The sequence below is a fragment of the Festucalex cinctus genome, chromosome 6, assembly GCF_051991245.1.
Source record: "Festucalex cinctus isolate MCC-2025b chromosome 6, RoL_Fcin_1.0, whole genome shotgun sequence".
Classification (NCBI taxonomy): domain Eukaryota; kingdom Metazoa; phylum Chordata; class Actinopteri; order Syngnathiformes; family Syngnathidae; genus Festucalex; species Festucalex cinctus.
Window position 1 is genome coordinate 2,950,726 of NC_135416.1, and position 19,647 is coordinate 2,970,372.

At 37.6% G+C, this 19,647-nt stretch overlaps 2 protein-coding genes across 4 annotated transcripts in view; one reads left to right on the forward strand and one right to left on the reverse strand.

Annotated features, from left to right (window-relative positions):
* The window catches only part of LOC144020531 (voltage-dependent T-type calcium channel subunit alpha-1H-like), a 75,855-nt gene extending 62,170 nt beyond the window's left edge, over positions 1-13,685 (forward strand). For 2 of the 3 annotated variants that reach the window (XM_077524105.1, XM_077524107.1), the window contains exons 26-35: positions 1,456-1,607; positions 1,706-1,815; positions 3,195-3,328; positions 3,627-3,697; positions 6,154-6,232; positions 6,401-6,522; positions 8,102-8,389; positions 8,476-8,629; positions 9,732-10,249; positions 11,183-13,685. In XM_077524105.1, the coding sequence (XP_077380231.1) occupies positions 1,456-1,607; positions 1,706-1,815; positions 3,195-3,328; positions 3,627-3,697; positions 6,154-6,232; positions 6,401-6,522; positions 8,102-8,389; positions 8,476-8,629; positions 9,732-10,249; positions 11,183-11,713 (2,159 nt within the window). In that variant the 3' untranslated portion in view covers positions 11,714-13,685. The remainder of the gene's footprint in view (positions 1-1,455; positions 1,608-1,705; positions 1,816-3,194; positions 3,329-3,626; positions 3,698-6,153; positions 6,233-6,400; positions 6,523-8,101; positions 8,390-8,475; positions 8,630-9,731; positions 10,250-11,182) is intronic. The other variant, XM_077524106.1, reaches the window with a different exon arrangement.
* Positions 13,686-14,110: 425 nt separating this feature from the next.
* LOC144021133 (synaptogyrin-3-like) lies at positions 14,111-19,360 on the reverse strand. The gene is made up of 4 exons (XM_077525182.1): positions 19,137-19,360; positions 17,407-17,641; positions 16,190-16,335; positions 14,111-14,799 (listed from the first exon to the last, which is right to left on the reverse strand). The coding sequence occupies exons 1-4, from the start codon at positions 19,242-19,244 to the stop codon at positions 14,548-14,550; spliced, it is 741 nt and encodes a 246-aa protein (XP_077381308.1). The 5' UTR covers positions 19,245-19,360; the 3' UTR covers positions 14,111-14,547.
* Between the last annotated feature and the right edge of the window lie 287 nt (positions 19,361-19,647).

A 19,647-nucleotide genomic window follows, 5' to 3' on the forward strand; every position in this document is an offset into this window, starting at 1 on the left:
TCCTACACACACTTCACTTGATTTCATCAGTGACTTTGCTTTACATGTCATTTTGTGTCCCCCTGAAGCATTTTTATGAGCCGTGTGTGCGTGTACGCGCGTGTGTGTTTATCGTGTTTGTCATGGGGACATAACTCTTGAGCGCACACAAGATCTACGGGGACGCCTCGTGCCCAGATTTACTCCACAAGCACACATTTCTTTCTCCGTGGGGACGCACTACTCTGCGGGAGGACGCCGAGGATTTTCGATTGCGCGTTATTTACTCCACATGTACAAATGATTGTGCGGGGAAACACACAAAAACTGCAGGGACTCCTTATTTTGTATGTTTGTGTGGACACTTTACGAGTGTACGATGACACACAAGTCTGTGGGAACAGCGAGATGGATGTAATGGAGTGCCTGAAAATAATTTGTGTCTCGGCAACCAAATAGAAAGCGGCGTAATGCGTTAAATAACCACATTAAGGGGCTGTCAAACTGTTTTGGATGCAGTCTGATCAACAATATCGGTATCATCAATAATGGGCGAAATAATTCAATATTTTATTTTCCTGACATTAAATAATGGAAAACAGTGCATATAATGCAGTGCTTCTCAATTATTTTCTGTCATGCCCCCAGTAAGATCAAAGCCTTCTGTATGCTCTAGCACAAAAATAAATAAATAAATAAATAAAAAACGTAAAAAAAAACAAAAACAAAACAAAACGTATAAATACGTTTTTGGGATGAGTCAATCATTCTCTTCAGTTCAGAGGCTGCATCAAAGCTTTCTGTATGCTCTAGCATAAAAATATAATGAAAAACGTCTTTGGGAGCATGATAATATTTAAAATAGAACGTATTTATACGTTTTTGGCCTCAAGTGAGTTAAAAATAATGTAAAAAAATTAAATAAAATAAAATTGTGAAGCCAATATATGTAATAATAAGAAAGAAAAATAAGAAATTGAAGCAAACAAGAAAACTTAACGTCATATTAAGGCAACAAAAGATATAAAGTAAGACAGTCATGAAGCAGTCCTCGGTAATAAGGTCGATTTCATTTTATCAACTTACATTTATCAACTTACATTTATGAACTTTTTGAAGAAGAAGAATCAAACAGAGCAGTCTGAAAAATCTCAAAGAAGCTCATTACAAACACACAAAAAAAAGAAGGGAAGGGTACCTAAGGTTGATCCTTGAGGAACACCTCTACTAAATCTGACTTATAGCTTTTCATTTCTGCTGTGTAAATGACAATTAAAGCACAACAGTGTGCCAAGGTGTGTATCTGCAAAACTGCCCCCACAGATCTGCAAAATGTGTAAAACGAGCTGTCCTCGCAGAATTGTGTGTGGAACCAATCCGTGTGTGTGTTACCCGGTGGGGGACACACACTTCTGTGAAGCTTCTTCAAAGTGAAATAATCCGCGTGTGTGTGCGCGCGTGCGTGTGCGCACACAGAGGCCCTGGAGAAGCCGTACTACGCCGACTACTCGCCGCTCCGCCGCTCCATCCACAGCGTGTGCACCAGCCACTACCTGGACCTCTTCATCACCATCATCATCTTCACCAACCTGCTCACCATGAGCATGGAGCATTACAACCAGCCCCAGGTAACCACGGCAACAGTCCCCCTTTTCCATCAACCGTGCATTACACGCTTTCATTGCGCGCGCGCGTGTGCGTGTGTTTGCGTGCGTGTGTCAAATAGTACCTGGTGGAGATCCTCAAGTACTGCAACTACGTCTTCACGGTGGTGTTTGTCATCGAGGCCATCCTCAAGCTGGTCGCGTTCGGCCTTCGCCGCTTTTTCAAAGAAAGGTTGCGACACTGCCGCATGCATGCATTGGTCCGTCGGTTGCCAGGGGCGACTTTTGACCCATTTGACCTTTTAAAATAATGGGATACCAAAAAAAATAAGTTTTTTTAAATACATATTTTTTACATTTTACATTTTTTTTAAATAAATTAATTAAATGTTAGTATTTTATTATTATTATTATTATTATTATTATTATTATTATTATTATTATTATTATTATTTTACATATTTATGCTTGACATATTTATCAATGCATAAGAGTGTTAAAACTGGAAATGGAAAAAAAAATATGGCAAAATGAGGAAGAAAGATTTTTTAGATTTAAAAAAAACAAAATGTTACAAGAATAAAGTATAATTTAGGAGAAATAAAATATCAAAGGATGATAAGTCTGTTTATAGTTCATGAAAATCAATGAAACAACTCAAACTAAAATTTAAAAAAAAAAGAGCATCTTTAAAAAAAAGGTAACTAATTGAAACTACATTTTAAGTTTATAAAACTAAAATGAACTCCAATTCAATAATTTAAACAAACTATAACATCAAAATGATGTGATAACATCACAATATGATATCACAATATGAAGATCACGATACAATAATTATCACAATATTGTGGCAATCCAAAAAAAAGATCACAATATTATCAAAAAAAGAGCTCATACTAAAAAAAAAAACATGCACTATTGTGCGTTTGTACATTACAGCAATTAAAAATATTATTAAAAATATTATATATAAATATAATATATACATTGAGGCATTTTCTAATGCAAGCACACATTTGACTCTCTTCATCTTACCATTAGCATAGATTTTAAACATAGAAGGGCCAAAACATGCTTTGTGAAAATTAAACTAAAAAAAACTAGCCACCAGAGGGTGCTGGAACTGCACAAATGGAAATCAACCCGACCTTTTGAACATATGTGCTACTTTTAATGTCGTGACATGACGACGACGGCGATATATGGTGGCAGTTTTAATATCGCGATATCACGATATCGCTACATGCCTGCGGTCGTATGGAAGAGGGAAGATCAAATCTGCATTTGGGAATTTTAGTTAATATTATTGCACAATACTTGAATTATTGTGATTTTTTTTTTTTTAAACTAGCACTGGACAAATGCTCCCTAAAATACCCTAAAACTAATACTAAAACTAATAAAAACTTAAATAAATATATATATATCAAACTAATACTAAAGCTAATAAAAACTCAACTAAAATGAAGCTTTTTAAAAAAAAAAAAAAAACTGTTTTGTCATCCCCTCGAAAAAACAAACTCAAGTGAGCAAATCTAAACGTCAAATATGAAATCCAAACTATGATGAGCGAAATCCAAAAGGCCTGAACGTGCGCTTGTCGTCCAGATGGAACCAGTTGGACCTGGCCATCGTGCTGCTGTCCATCATGGGAATCACGCTGGAGGAAATCGACCTGAACGCCTCGCTGCCCATCAACCCCACCATCATTCGCATCATGAGGGTGTTGAGGATCACGCGAGGTACAAATAAATACAAATCTGCATATTTTTAATAACTTGACCTTTTGACGTTGAAATTAATCTTGTGAATCGCATGACCGAGATGTTTTTTTTTTTTTTTCCCACACCAATACGGATTCAAATTCTGAATCCCCTACATGATCTATTATTGAATATCCGTGTATTAAGATTATCATAGCACCGAACACACAATATGAGTGAAAGTGTTAAATGCACGCTTTCTTATCTTCAATTGTCGGTTCTGCCAAAGGAAAAAAAAAAAAAAAAAAGCATCCAAACTTGCTTTTGCATTTTTCAGTTCTGAAACTGTTGAAGATGGCCACGGGAATGCGAGCTCTGCTGGACACCGTCATGCAAGCGCTGCCTCAGGTAACGACAATTACAATTACTATTACCAAAAATGTTTCATAAATGTTCATTGACGTCAACTACGTTTTTGTTTTTTTGTTTTTTTTGTTTTTTAATTAATGTGTAGTGCAACGTCGAAGTTGGAGCGCTGCCTGGTCAATGGGTTGTGAAATCAAAAACAGCCACTAACTATGGCCAGCAGGTGGCAGCATTGTGTCTCTTTTCAATGGGCTGCCGGTGTCTGAAATTACAAATGAAACATGACGAATCTGATGTCAAAGAACGTTTTCAAGAATGACGTGAATGATCGAAGCCCTTGTCACATTACAGGGATACTTCACTTACTTAGCCCATTATAGCAATAAAAAGTTAATATTTTGTCTATAATTAATTTGATACTTTCATTATTTTTCCCGTACAATTAGTACCTTTAAAAACGCATTTTGCAGCTTGCTGTCAGCTGAAAATGACATCACAAGGGCTCAGGTAACCAATCACAGCTCACCTGTTTTCTCGGTTTGGTCATGTGACATTCACAAGCTGAGCTGTGATTGGTTACCTGAGCCCTTGTGATGTCATTTTCAGTCGACAGCAAGTTGCAAAATGTCTTTTTAAAGGTACTAATTGTACATGAAAAATAATGAAAATATCAAATTTATTATTATTATTATTTGTTATGTTTTTATTAGGTGTGTAACAATAACGGCAATATTGTGACATCGCGATATTAAAACTGGGGGTAAAACGTGTCTTTTTTTTCTTTGCGCCAGCGTCCTTTGCGTCCTTTTTTCAAAGATGGATGTCTCCGTGGCAGCGTGAGTCACCGCGTCGTCATTCTTTTTTTTTTTTTTTGCCGTTTTTCTTTCACGCTTAGTCAGAAGCGTACTCTGATGTACGGCAAATGAAGTCATTCTACCTTTGCATAATGGCGTGTTTGTTATCAAATATGGAAGAAGGACACTCTCAAAAGAGCGTCGGGAGCCGTACAAAAGGTTCACGTTGGCGGTGATTGCGTGGTGGAAATTAACGGCATTTGGATGATTTTGCTTCATGCTCGTATTCGAGGGTGATGAGAAGCAAACTATGCAAGCAAGCAGAAATGTTTCTGTTGAAGGAGAATGGGAAATGATCAAAATCCTTTTAATTTAATTTTTATTGCTATTTTTTTCCAGTCCTTCTTTATATTCATTTTTTTTTAAATATTAAAATCCTTTTAATTTATTTTTTATTCCAACATTTTTATTGCTATTTTTTTTCCAGTCTTTCTTCATATTTATACTTTTTAAAAATATTTTAAAATAAAAATAAAAATTGGATGAATATATTATTTGCTTAATTCTTTTTTTTTTTTTTTTTTTTTTTCTGCCTTAATGTTGATGAACGTGACCTTTTGAACGGATTTTGGAGGTACAAAGTTTCGGCCCGACATCACCGATATGCCTGCCAATATTGTTATATGGATTGTTTTTTAAATACATTTAACTTTTTTTTTTATAAGATTTTAATTTTTTTTTAAATGACTTTTATCCTTATTTTTTTCGAAATTCTTTTAATTTTTATTCCAATATTTTTATTGCTAATTTTTTAGTCTTTCTTTATATTCATATTTTTTTAAATAAAAAATATTATATTTTCTTAATGTTTTTTTTTATTTTTATTCCAGCATTTTTATTGCTAATTTATTTCCAGTCTTTCTTTAAATTCATTTTTTTTTAAATATTTTTAAAAATAAAATAAAACATGCATAAATATTATATTTTCATAATGTATTTTTTCTATGTTTATTCCAGCATTTTTAGTGCTAATTTTTTTCCCAGTCTCTTTAAATTCATTTTTGTAAATATTTTTAAAAATAAAATAAAAATTGCATAAATACATTGTTTTCTTAATTCGTTTTTTTACCCTTGTTTTTTGTTACACTTTGTTTTTTAAAGGACTTTTATCCTTATTTTTCAAGATCCTTTTAATTTCATTTTTATTCCCACATTTTTATTGCTAATTTTTTTCCAGTCTTTCTTTATATTCATACTAAAAAATATTTTAAAAATAAAATAAAAATTGCATTATATTATTTTCTTAATTCAGTTTTTTTTTTTACTCGTTTTTTGTTACACTTTACTTTTTCTTTTTCTTTTTTTAATTGCTTCTATTTTACTTTTCTGCCTTAATGTTGATGAACGTGACCTTTGACCGGCTCTAAACCGAGACAAGGCACGTGACCTGATGACGATGATGTTTATTATTATTATGCGTCGATCCGCGTGCTCTTCCTCTTTTTGTTTTGCCACTCAACGATCCGCATGAACCTTTTTTGGGGGGATTTCAAGTTCGTTTCGCAGCTCGCGCGCTCTGTCTGCTTTATGTACGCCTCTCTCTTTCTATGTGTGTGTATGCGTTCTCTTTATGTGTGTGCATATGGCGCCGTATACATGTACTGTATATGTGTGTGTGTGTGCGTGTACTGTCCGTCCGTCTAGGTGGGGAATCTGGGTCTGCTCTTCATGTTGCTGTTCTTCATCTATGCAGCTCTGGGAGTTGAGCTCTTTGGAAAACTGGGTTAGTGCGCGCGCGCGCGCGTGCATGCGTACAGTGCGCTCGCGCGTGTTTTGTTGCGTTACATGCATTAATGATGTCAATTTTAGCCCCCCCCCACCCACACCCACGACACACCCCATCGTCCGCATCCACCCTCGTTCGAACTCGTCTCCCGCGTTTGCTTTCTAGAGTGTTCCGAGGAGAACCCGTGCGAGGGGCTGAGCCGTCACGCCACCTTCGACAACTTCGGCATGGCCTTCCTGACGCTCTTCCGAGTGTCCACCGGCGACAACTGGAACGGGATCATGAAGGTGATTGGCTCGCCGTTAAGCAAGATGGAAGACGGCGGCGTGCGCGAGGCGTGCTTTAACGAGACAGGCGGCGTTTTTCAAGAGGAGGACGCAATAAGAGTGAGGGGCAATAGAGGGCGAGGAGGCAATCGTTTCAGGTCTTTTGCGCCCCCAGTTGGAGGACGTTGGAAGTACAATGTGTTGCACACTTAAAATTCAAGTCATTGAACCTTTTTCAGCAGTGAAAAGTTCATATGTTGTCCAGAATGTACAATTAATACATTAAAATGTGAACTTTTCCATTTGCTGTTCGACTGACGACCAATCATGGCTCAGTTTACTGACCAAGCCCAGAAAACAGGTGAGCCATGATTGGCTGTTAACGACTTCCTCAGCACAGGTGATGTCATCATCAGTCGACAGCAAGAGAAAAAAATTTGTATTTGAAGGTTTAATTGTACATGACAAATAATGACGTTACCACATTAATTATAGACAAAATATTAACTTTACTGCTGAAAATGGCTCAATTATCAAGTATCGTTTTAACATTTTTTTTATCTTATTTTAGGTAAAAATTGGAAAAACTTTTTCTTTTACTCTTTTTAAAATGTTTTTATAACTTTTTCCTTTTTTATTTCCTTTCCTTTTTTAATATTTTTTTACTTATTATTATTATTATTATTAAATTGTTATTAATAATTTTATTTATTTATTTTTAAATTTGACATTTTATTTTTTACTTTTGTTGTACTTTTAAATTTTTTATTTTTTTTTACTTTGCAAACATTTGTCATTGTAATAGTTTTAGCTAAATTTTACTTTCTTTCTAATTTACTTTTTTTTTTTTTTTTTACTTGTGTATAATAATTTTTTAGCTTATACTTTTTCTTAACATTTTGGTATCATTTTTCTTTTTAAAAAATCAGTTTTCCACTTAATTTTGTTTTTCTTTTTAAGTGTTTAACATTCTCTTGATTTTTTTTATTTTTTTCCTCTTTATTGTTTTTACATTTTGTTTTTCAATCATTTTACTTTTTTCTTAAAAACTTTATTTTAGTTTAAAAAAAAAATCCTTTTTTTTTGTAATTTTTCAAACATTTGTTTGAGTTTTTTTTTTTTTATATATATATATAAATGTTTTGTCGTTTATTTCCTATTTTATTTATTTGTAATCATTTTGACCTTTTCTATACATACATGCAGGAATGAATGTAAACCAAAGTAACTGGAACACACATCAGTGGCAACGCAGGGTTTGGCCCGTCCACCGGGGACATCCAAATTGGAGTTGTGAAGGTTATTGTCGAACCCGTCTGGTCTTTAATGAAGACGGAAGATTGTGAGCTTCATGCGAAGCGAAAGCGTACTTTATGAGACAGGCGGAGGACGGGATCGAATCTGCTGGTAACAATGGAGACAATAGTTCTGCAGCCTCAAGGTCTTTTGCGCCCCCCGTTGGTGGAAATCGGAAGCGCAATTTGAACGCATTCATTCATTTTTGGTGCTTTTTTTTTTGTGCAACTTTAATTAAAGTAATTAGCAGTTGATAATATTCTGATGATTTATCTGGATTGATGTTTTCCTCATCTGTTGTCAGGACACGCTGCGCGACTGCCGCCCGGAGGACCGCCACTGCCTCAGCTACCTGCCGCTGATCTCGCCCGTCTACTTCGTCACCTTCGTGCTGACGGCGCAGTTCGTGCTGGTCAACGTGGTGGTGGCCGTCCTCATGAAGCACCTGGAGGAGAGCAACAAGGAGGCGCAGCTGGAGGAGATGGAGGAGCGGCGGGAGCGCGAGGAGGCCGCCCGCCGGAACAGCGCCGCCGCCGCCGCCGCCGCGGGGGGCGGAGACAACGCCGCCCCCAACGGCGACGCGCCCGCGCAGGTGTGCATGGATAAGTGAGAAAGAAAGATGGCGGGACGAATGGGTAAAGGTGAGGCCGATTTTTGCATTTGTTGTGAACCGGGCAGGTGCAGGTGGAGGAGGAGGAGCGTTGCCGCGGCAACCTGCTGAGCATCGGCCGCATGCTGTCCCTGCCGAGCGACAGCTACGGTCAGCAGCCGCTCAGGTGCGCGCCGTGCCCGCCGGGTGGCGTCGACGCCTACTCGGCCTACAGCTACTCAGGTGAGACCTTTGCTTTGCAACTGTATTTTGCTTTTTCTTTGGCTTTTTGGGCATGTTGACACGATTGAAATAGTTTGGTTTTTAGTATTAGTAGCATTATCATTATTATAAGTGTTCAGCATAATTAATATTGTTTATTATAATGTGTATGTGTATAGATGATATTATATATATTATTGGTATTTTTTCCATTTTTTTTTTTTCAATATGTTATGTGTCCTTATGTATTTTAATCATGTTTTAAAAGAAGTAATAGTCATCATAATGTTGAATTTTATATTTTTGGATGTAGTTGTAGCTTTTTTTAAATAATTTTCTATTGTTTTTATTTTTAGCACAAACGCACACACGGTTTATATTGTATGTTTTTATTGAAATTATTTTTGTAAATACTGTTTGTATATTTATTTGTAGTTATGTATTATTTATTTATTGTTTCCAGTATTTTATATTGCCTAAATTTTAACCTAATTAATTATTAATTATTATTATTTTTAAATGTATTTTTAATCAAATCCATTTCTTACATTTTTTTTTTTACCATTTTGATATTTATGTCCAATTTCACATCTTTTTTTCGTCAAATGATTTTTTAGTATCGTTATAATAGTTTTAAAAATATATTCATTAATTTCTTCTTATTATTGCTCTTTTCGTTTTTAATCTTTAATATTTATTCCCTCATTAAAATGGTAATAATTTATTTATTATTTACAATAATATTAAAATGTATTATTTTTAGGATGTAGTTGTTTTGAAATTATTATTTTTAACATTTTTTTTAAACCCACGATTTTTTTATTATTATTTTAACATAGGTTTTGTAGCACTCATTATTTAGATCCACTTAATCTGCCTAGCAACATGCTAAAATTGATAGTCTGTGTAATTTAGCACTTTTAACTTCCTGTTCCTGCCACTTCTCCCTGTCCGTTTCTCTGCTGTATGTGGCAGTGAAGGCATCTGCCCCTGGTTATCAAAAAACAAACAAAAAATTGCTTTTTAGTTCGACTTTGGGGCACACATAACTTTGCCCCATGGTGCTGAGACACTATAATGCATATTCCCTGTGGCCTTGCGAAACTGATATTTTGTTGTCCAGGCTCCATGTCGTCCCTGGGCTCCAGCGGGGGCGGCTCCCTGCTGCAGGTCCCGGGCGCCCTCCCCGCCATCAGCCACGCCTCGCTGGGCTACGGACGCAGCAGCCGCCCCGTCATCCGCCTCAGCAGCTCGCAGAGCATCGACCGGGGCTCGCCCCGCCAAGACGGCCCGGCCGACCGCCGCCGCCGCCGACTGGACTCGGCTCACAGCGTGGACGGTTACCGCTTCAGCCCCGCCCGTGCCGCCGACCTGCGCCGGCTGAGCTCCGCGCACAGCGTGGACGACGGCTACGGGGCGGGCCCCGTGAGGGCCAAGCTGGTCTCCGGCTGCAGCATAGACACACACCCCTCGCTCAGGCTGAGCCCCCAGCGCGGGGCCCCCAGCGCGGGGCCCTCTCGTTGGCTGAGCCCCGAGGAGAGTCTGGATCGCAACAAGCTGAGCCCCTCGTACGTCCCCGAGAGTTCCGTCCTCAAGAGGCCGGCGTCTTTCCGCGCTGCGGGTCGACAGTTACGCAGACAAGTGAGTGTCTTTTCTTTTTATGTTTTGTAGCTTAAACGCGACATTTGATTATTTTGATCCACAAAGTCTTAACTTTAATAGTGTAGATGATTTGCCTCACTTATTTTCTTTCAGCATTCTTGCCCCATGTGTTCCCCTCCTCGTCTCCATAGAAGGGCTTTGGGGCATACCTGATTTTGCCCCACGAAAGAGTCATTTTAAAAATCCAAAGTAAAAAAAAGTCAACTCAACTTTATTTATAAAGCGCTTTAAGAACAGGCGTTAAAAGGGAAAAAAAATGTCAGATTTTTTTTTTTAAAGTAAAATAAAGGTTTAAAAAAAAGAAGGAAAAATATCACATTAAAAAAATATATATAATAATAAAGTAAAAAAAAAAAAAAAAAAAAAAAAAGCTAAAATACTGATTTTTTATCAAATTTAAACAATTGTTTATAATCGTTCAAAAAAATACGAAAATTAAAAAAAAAGTAATGGTAAAAATAATAAATCAATAAAATATTTTAAAAAAGAATAAACAAAAAATGAAAAATGCTTTTAATTTTTGTATGTATTTACATATATTTATTTATTTATTTATTTATTTATTTATTTTTAACATTACACCATTGAAACTTTTATTTAATGGCTTTGGGGCATTCTTTACTTTGCCCCACCAACTCTGCCTAGCAGCAAGTCTTTCGATTTGTTTTATCGCTCTTTTTCTTTGGCATTCAAGAAAATTTGCGTTTAAAAAAAAAAAAAAGCATATGCAGTTTTGCCCCATAACTTGCGCCTTTGGGGCACATGCAAAATTGCCCCATGACCATATCTTCCACTGTAATTTCTTTTCAACAGTATTTCACCAAGGAAAGAACATTTGTATTGGCTTTGGGGCACACCTGACTTTGCCCCACGGACGTACTTACCTTGCGTTATTTCCGTGTTTCCCCGCAGGAGGCCGTGCGTTGTGATTCGCTGGATCAAAGCGGCTCGGCTGACAACGTTTCGGACGCCCCCCCCTCCGCACCCGCCGGCTCACCTTCTTCTCCCACGCCGCCCCGCCAGCGCTCGTCCAGCGTGCACACCTTGAAGTACACTCAACCGCAGAGGGTCATCTCGTGCCGGAGTCGCGGCGACGCGGTCGGATCGGAACCAGAAGCCCAAGCGGGAAAGGACTCGGCGGGGGCGGCGGCGCCCCCCCAGGCGGCGGACGACCCCGACGAGGAAGTGCGGCGCATCAACACGCCCTCGCGCCGGCACCTGGCGCCCGATCCCGACGAGGCCCGCGGCCGCCTCAGCCATTCGGTGTCGCCGGTGTCGGGGCGGAACAGGAAGGAGCGCGTGAGCCCGCCCCCGGGGGAGGAGCCGGTCACCACGGCGACGCCGCTGATGGACAGCAGCGTGGAGCTCAGGAGGCGGACGCTGTCGTTCGACGCCACCACGCTGGCGACCAATCAGTCCGAGTCGGGCTCTCTGGACGAGTGACTCTTTTTGTTTTGTTTTGTTTTTTGGCGAAGCACACGAGGCCACGCCCTCCTGCCTTGTCCTGGCCAATCACAGGGTTTGTGTGTTCAGACTGCTCCCCGGCCGCGCAGTTTGTTTGTTTGTTTTTTGCACAACTTTGGAGTCGTTTAGCCTTTAGCGTATACTGACTACACGTCAACTTCCCTTATCGCTTGTTCTATACTCCTGCTTCCATCCTAGCTTCTTTTGCCCTTGCGCCTCAAGCCTAGGTCACAGTACCATCCAAACGCATTCCTGTCCATCATTTTTTTTTTTTTTGTCTCTCTTGTTCCATGTCGGACATAATGGAACTAAAAGTTATTTTGTTTCAGTAATATTTCACATTTGAAGTTCGTAAAAAAAAAAATATGTTAACCAGCTGTAAGAAAACAACAACATTTTGCTCAAATTACAATTTACGCGCTGTTCTTAATAAAATCAACAAAACAAAACATTTTTTGCAACTTTTCCCACTTTTGCCTAGCTTACCTAACACACTCTATCTACTATTAAGAGTAGGTGAGGACATTTGTTGTTAAAATAAAAAAAAATAAAAAAATAAATACGAAGGGTGTAGAACTATACTGCAGTGTGAAAATCAACAAAAAAAAATCTACTGTTGATAGCATATGAGGACCCCACAAGTGTAAAAAAAAAAGTTTTTGTTTTTTTTTGCATAGTTTTTGATAACAATTGATCACTTATGAAAAACCTCCACAGAAAAATCAAAATACGCAAAAAAATTTTTTAAAATGCTACATCAACTGAACTCTTGTTTTTTGCAACTTTTTAGCGAGTTTTTTTGCAGCTTGTTTTGCATTATTTTTTTTGCAGTTTTACATCATTTTGGGGCAAGATCTTGCAACACATTATTACAAATTTTTAGCCATCAAAATATACAATTTTTTTTAAATTTACCAATATGCCATTATATGATAGAAATAGAAACAAATATGTTAAGTAGATCAATATAATAAAATGTAACAATTATTCATCATTATAGTTGATCTTTTTTGGCCTAAATTTCCCAAATGTTTCTTGCAAAGTCGACATTTTAAGACTCATTGAAATCGTGGCCATTTTTCTAAGTAATACAGAATCCAATCAATGTTTCGAACATGTAGTGTGACCTGGGCTTTAGCGGTCTCTACCTCTACCCGATTGCCCTCCCGCGCACACTCAATAATCAGTCAATTACTCCCGCCTGATGAGTTTCACTTCCTGTTTTATGGCTTTGTATTCTCAGGGTAGACGTAGCGTTAGACTGCCCCCTGCTGTCTGAGGTTGGACTTGAATCGCCTTTTTTTTTTGGGAGGGGGCTTCAACATGCTCCCATAACGTGACAATTTATGCAATGTGTATCTGAGGGGTTTCAAATACAAACTTCAATGATTTTCTCTGTGGCGCCCCCTAGAAAGTTGAAAAAAAATTAAAAAATAATAATAATTCAGCCCCCGGACACCAGTTTCACCGTTTGGTGCGAAATTGGGTGGATAGGATGCACGGAAAAGCTTCAAAGATCCATGACTGACATTGAACAGGAAGGTGGCCATTTTGGTGTGAAGCAGCCATTTTGGGGGAGAAAATCAAGGCTGTCACTATGGAATTTTCCCAAATTGGGCTAAATTAACCAAATTTTACCAGGGTCTTGAGTCAACATTTTGTTTCTAAGCAGCCATTTTGAGGCAAATCCAATATTTTTGTTAGTGTTTTGGAGCTAACGAGCAGGCGTGCAGATAAAAAAAAAAAAGAAGGGCTTATTCACAGTTGAATAATGAAGATTCTATTTTATTAAAACACAGCAGCAGCGTTGATGCGAGGAGGAAAATTTTGGTGAATTTTGAACATTTATGAATGTTACAGGATGTTTGTCAGAATGATGATGATGATGATTTGAAATGTTGCACATGCACGGAGAACAGCAGTCCCTGAAATAAAACTACTTCCTGTCTGACTTTTACTTGCCTCCTGTTACATCTTGCTAAAAATAAAAAATAAATAAATAAAAATAAATAAAAAAACAGACATTGTGCATGCTCAGTGCACGCACTCACATACATTTTGTCATTTCTCTCACCCAATCAAAAATAGTAGTTAATGGAGCAAGTGAAATTATGAAAAATAGTGAGTGAAAGGTACAGTATCTGTTGAATTATCAAAAATTATTCGGTGTGGGTCACTGTACATTTTTGAAAAAGTAGTAATTACATTTTCATTTGTTTTTTAAATTATTATACATAAATATTTTGTCATTTAAGTACTTGAACTTTATAAATAATGAAACACCCTAAATTAAAAATATATTTATATATTATTATTTTTTTATATTCCATGCATGTCAATGAGTCTCAAACAAAGGCCCTTTGATGGTGGTGCAGTTTTTATTTTTAATTTTTTTTCTTCATTTTTCATCATACATACACGTGGGCATATCACAATGAAATATTAAATCACATGATGAATATTTCAAGATGGAGCGGAACATTCCGGAAGCTGCTGGCCTGACTTTTTGAATTCTCCCCTGCCGGGATATCCGGCAAATCCCGCCCCTCTTTTGCTGCCTGTCAATCACGAGCCAATGAAATGCTTCCACTAAAAAACGTCCTTTTTTCTTTTTCTTTTTCTTTTTTCTTCTTTTAAGGTGTCTTCAATCTACACTAAAAGAACATGCTCGTGTACGTTTGTTTGTGTTTGTGTGAGAGACTACCGTGGCGTGCCTGCGAGTGCGCGTGCGCAAACACACAAAAAAAAAGCAAAGAAAGCAGGGTTGCCATGGCAACACCATCGTAGTCGTCGCCTTGTGAGCTACGGGACGGTTAGAAGGCGGGCGCCACGGGTCTGTGCTGCTGCTGCGTGAGCTTCTGCGGGTCCAGGGTCTCGGTGAAGGGCGGGGCCTGGTAGGGCTTGGTGGTGACGATGGTGGCGCCGTTGGCGATGGGGTAGGGCGTGGCCCGGGCGTGGCCGGCGGCGGGGCCGTGGCCGGGGGCGGTGTCCAGGTGCTGCCACGTGAACAGGCTGGCGTGAGAGCCCGACAGGAAGCGACGCAGGGCGCTCAGCGTCAGCACCGTCTGTTGGGGAGCGGGCGGGGAGACGTCATAAGTTCAGCGGCCGGCGGGGATGCGTTTGATTTCAATGTACAGTAGAAGTCAATAAAAGCTTTACTATGAATGGCCGTTTGAACTTACTAAACATCGTTTAAAAACAAAAAAAAACAAAAAAACACCTTACTATGCATGGTCATTTACAACAACAAGAAAATCAGTCTGGTAGTTTAAAAAAATAAAAGACACCTTACTATACAAAGTCATTAAAAAAAAAACAAAAAAAACCTGAAGGTTGTTTAAAAAACACACACACACACACACACACCTTACTATATAAATGGTTGTTTAAAAAAATGCCTTATATGGTTATTTATTTATTTATTCATTCATTTTTAAAAGACGCCTTAGGATACATAGTCATCTTTTTAAAAATGCCTTGCTATATGGTTGTTTTAAAAAAAACAAAAAAAAAAAACACCTTACTTTAAAGAAAAAAAAAGCCTTACTATACATGGTCGTTTAAAAAAAAACAAAAAAAAAACAAAAACATGACTGTACTGTACATGGTCGTTTAAAAAAACAAAAAAAAAAACATGACTGTACTGTACATGGTCGTTTAAAAAAAATGCCTTACTATACATGGCCGTTTAAAAAAACAAAAAAACAAAAAAAACGCCTTACTATACATGGTCGTTTGAAAAAAAAACAAAAAACAAAACATGACTATACTGTACATGGTCGTTTAAAAAAATGCCTTACTATACATGGTCGTTTAAAAAAACAAAAAACAAAAAAACACGACTATACTGTACATGGTCATTTAAAAAACAAAAAAAAACACCAAAAAAACGCCTTAAATGGTGCTTTAAAAAAAAGCGTCTTATGATATATGGTCATCTTTTTAAAAATGCTTTACTATACATGGTCGTTTAAAAAAAACAAAAACAAAACATGACTATACTGTACATGGTCGTTTAAACAAAAAAACAAAAAAACATGACTATACTGTACATGGTCGTTTAAAAAAAAATGCCTTACTATACATGGTCTTTTTTTTTTTTTTTTTTTTCTTAAAAACCTTTCAATACATGGTCATCTTTTTTAAAAATGCTTTACTTTTTACAGTCAATTTAGTTAATAGCTTTACTACTATTCATGATCATTTAGAAAAAAATAAAAATAATCAGCCTTTCTATACGTTTTCTTTTTTTAAGAAAAAACAAAACAAAACAAAACATCTGACTCAGGGAATTTGAGACATTCAATTATCATTGCTGCACTGCTAATGTGCTCATGAAGCAATATGCGGTTTGTGTCAAATTTGTTGGCCCCCTGGATTCCCAAGCAATTGCCTCCCTTGCCTAACGGCAAACTACGCCTCGGTATTAAAACCAATAACCGCTTTGCGACCGACCCATGTGATGATGGAGAAGAAGCAGAAGGCGATGGCGGCTCGTGCGGCGTCGGCGCCCTGCGACAACGGCAGCTCGTCCGGTGACGTCGCCTGCCACTGATTGGCCAGGAAGCAGAAGCCCACGAACCACAGGAAGCTGGCCACGCCTCCAGGGGTGGGCAAAATGCACAAAACAGGAAGTGTGAAGCACTCAAGTCAACGTTTCAAACAAGGGTTAATAAAAAAAAAAAAAAAAAAGGTTTCAAGGTAGGGTTTCAAATCTCAGAGTTTAAAATGAGGGTAGGGTGAACAAATTAGGGTTTCACAGTAGAGTTTCAAGCTAGGCTAAAGTTTTGAAACCCTGACTCATATTTTCTAATTCAAACCAAGGCTTGAAACCCTACTTTCAAACCTCAACATTCCTTGAAGCCCGACTTTGAAACCGTAAGCCTCGTTTGAAGCCTCAATTTACAACCCTAACCTTGGTTTGAAACCCTAATTCTGTTGCTTAAACCCTTCTTTAAAACTCTAACCTTTTTTTAAAAAAAACATAACTTGAAACCCTGACTCCAATTTCAAATTCGAACCAAGGCTTGAAACCCCAACTTAAAACATTTAGCCTTGGTTGCAACCAGACTGTGAAAAAATCTTTTGTTGAAACACCAATTTGGTTTCAAAGTCGGGTTTCAAGCAATGTTGTGGTTTGAAAGTAGGGTTTCAAGCCTTGGTTTGAATTTGAAAATTTGAGTCAGGGTTTTAAATTAGGGTTTTAAAGAAAGTTTAGAGTTTTAAAGAAGGGTTTAAGCAACAGAGTTAGGGTTTCCAAGCCAAGGTAAAAGTAGTAAATTGGTGTTTCAAACAAGGGTTAAGGCTTGAAAGTCGGGTTTCAAGCAATGTTGAGCTTTGAAAGTAGGGTTTCAAGGAAGGATTAAGGTAATAAATTAGAGTTTCAAGCTTCAGTTGGACTTTTATATGAGGGCTGGGTTTCAAATAAGCAAGGTTAATATTTCACAGTAGGGTTTCAACCAAGAGTTAGGGTTTCAGATTAATTCGGGTTTCAATCAAGGGTTGGGTTTTAAAAAAAAAAGGGTTAGAGTTGCAAACAAGGGTGAAATCAAGGGTGGGTTGGGTTTCAATTCACGAAGGTGTGGTGAAGGTTTAAGTTAGGGTTTCAACTAAGCCTAGCTAAGAGATCTAGAGTAGGGTTTCAAGCCTATGTCAGGGATTTTTTTTTTTACCTGAGCAGACGAGGTCGAGCAGCACGGCGCGCCGTCTGTCCGTCAGGCTGCTGAAGGACGGGAAGACGGCGTCGAGGAGCAGGAAGAAGGCGCTGGCCAAGAAGCAGGCCACGCCCACCGTCACGCCAAAGTTGCACGCGTCGGCGTTCTTGTTGAAGACGCACAGCAGGCGCTCGCTGCCGATGTTGACGTAACCTTCGTTCACGATGCAGCTGAACACCACCATGGAGAACACCTGCCGCAGGTGGCGCAAGTTGGCCTTTTCAAAGTCGGCAGAACAAAACGAAGCGCTTCCGGTTCAGGAAATTGGCCGAGCCCGAAGTGGGTCTCGGCCTTTTTGTTTGTTTGTTTTCCACCGCCAGACAAAGGTTCAACTTTTTGTGATGTGTTTTTTCTCCACAATTGAACCCTTTACTATTGTTTATTGTTCAAAAAATAAAAAAGTACACAAATGGTACAAAGGGACCATATCACTGCATTTTTTGTTGTTGTTGTTGTTGTTTACATGTATGGGTACAAACAAGTACTAAAAGTTTTAAAACAGTTTAAATATTTTTTTATTTATTTTTTTTAATAAAAAAAAATAAGGATTTGTTGCAGACCCGGAATGGGCAATTTTATGCACTTTGTGGTCAAGTGTCAACGGTTCACGTCTGTTTTTGTGCTTTTGTACATTTTTTGCCTGAAAAAAAGTAAAAAAAATAAAATAAAAATAAATACCTCAATATATTTTTTAAATAAACATTTGATTTTATTATTAAATTTCTTTTAACTTAAAATGTATTTAAAATATATAAAACTATTCAAATTTACTGAAATTGTGTGTATATATATATATATATATATATATATATATATATATATATATAACTTTTTTTTTTAAATGCCTTACTATACATGGCCATTTATTTAAAAAAAAAAAAAAAAAAGTATTTGTTGTTGGGCAATTTTATGCACTTTGTGTTAAAGTGTCAGTGGTTCAAATCTGTTTTTGTGCTTTTGTACATTTTTGCTTTAAAAAAAAGTAAAAAATATTTATAGAAAATTATATATATATATATATTTAAATAAACATTTGAATTTTTTAAAACTTTTTTTAACTTAAAATGTATTTAAAATACATAAAATGATTCAAATTCACTGAAAATGCATATATAAATTACTTACATGGCCATTTCTAAAAAATAAAATAAAATAAAATAAAATAAAAAACTAAACATGGCTTTTTTTTTTTTTTTTTTTTTTGAAAGCCACCGGACTATATGCATGGTGATCTTTTTTTTAAAAAAAATGCTATACTATACATGCTAGTTAAAACAAAACAAAAAAACACTATACATGGCTGTTTAAAAAATGCTTTGCTATTTATTATTTATGTATGTATATATTGGATCATTATTGTGGACGTTTCAAAAATGAAAGTCGGTTATATGGTTATAATAAGATGCGCAATTTACATACAACTCCTGAGCATCATCAACATGCAAGTTGCAGCTGTGGACAAAAGAGGCTTTCGGGCTAAATACATAAATAGATCAATCAAAAATGTTCGTTCCACAATGATGCAGTGACAACCCACGTTAAGGTCGAACAGAAATAACAATATTGAAAATATCACTTTCATGCTGGATGATGCACGTCATGTGAGGGGAGAGACAAAGAGTGGATATGCAGACCCAATCACCCCCCCCCCCCCCTTTTTTTTTTTTTTTTTGCTTGCAGATGCTCACCCACGACAGCAGCCTCAAGATGGTCCGCGGATGCGTGAAGAAGGCGACCGGGTCGAAGGCGAGCTTGCCGGCTTTGGCGGCTCCGTACGCGGCCGCGGGCTCCATCATCGCGGCCGGGCGACCTCCCACCGGCTTATTAGCCGCGGCTTCTTTCTCCACCGCCGAGAGAAACGGACGAGACGGCTGGAGAAAACAGCTGTGCGCAGCCGCAGCCTTTCAGTAGCCTCGCGATGACGTCACAGCGAGGCTGCACGCCTGCTTGCGTCAAATCTCAGAAAAACTTAAGATGAAGAATAAAGATAATCAAATTGATTAAATGTACAATGATAGACTACTTCTAACAATTATTCTTAATAATATTCATCATTATTAACAATCGTAATGTGACTGAAACTAATTAGGTGTTAAATTACTATTATGATCATAATAATTATAATTATTTTGACAAATCATGATATAATTATCAACGTAATATACTGTAGATTTTACTTGTTTGACACGACTCAATAAT

Bases quoted from the DNA above. Each gene is read 5' to 3' on its own strand.
- LOC144021133 (XM_077525182.1), bottom strand. From the start codon at position 19,244: ATGATGGAGCCCGCGGCCGCGTACGGAGCCGCCAAAGCCGGCAAGCTC. The intron at 17,642-19,136 runs GTGAGCATCTGC...CACCTGCGGCAG, and splicing joins TCTTGAGGCTGCTGTCGTGG to GTGTTCTCCATGGTGGTGTT. The intron at 14,800-16,189 runs GTCGGTCGCAAA...GCTCCCCAACAG, and splicing joins TCTTCTCCATCATCACATGG to ACGGTGCTGACGCTGAGCGC.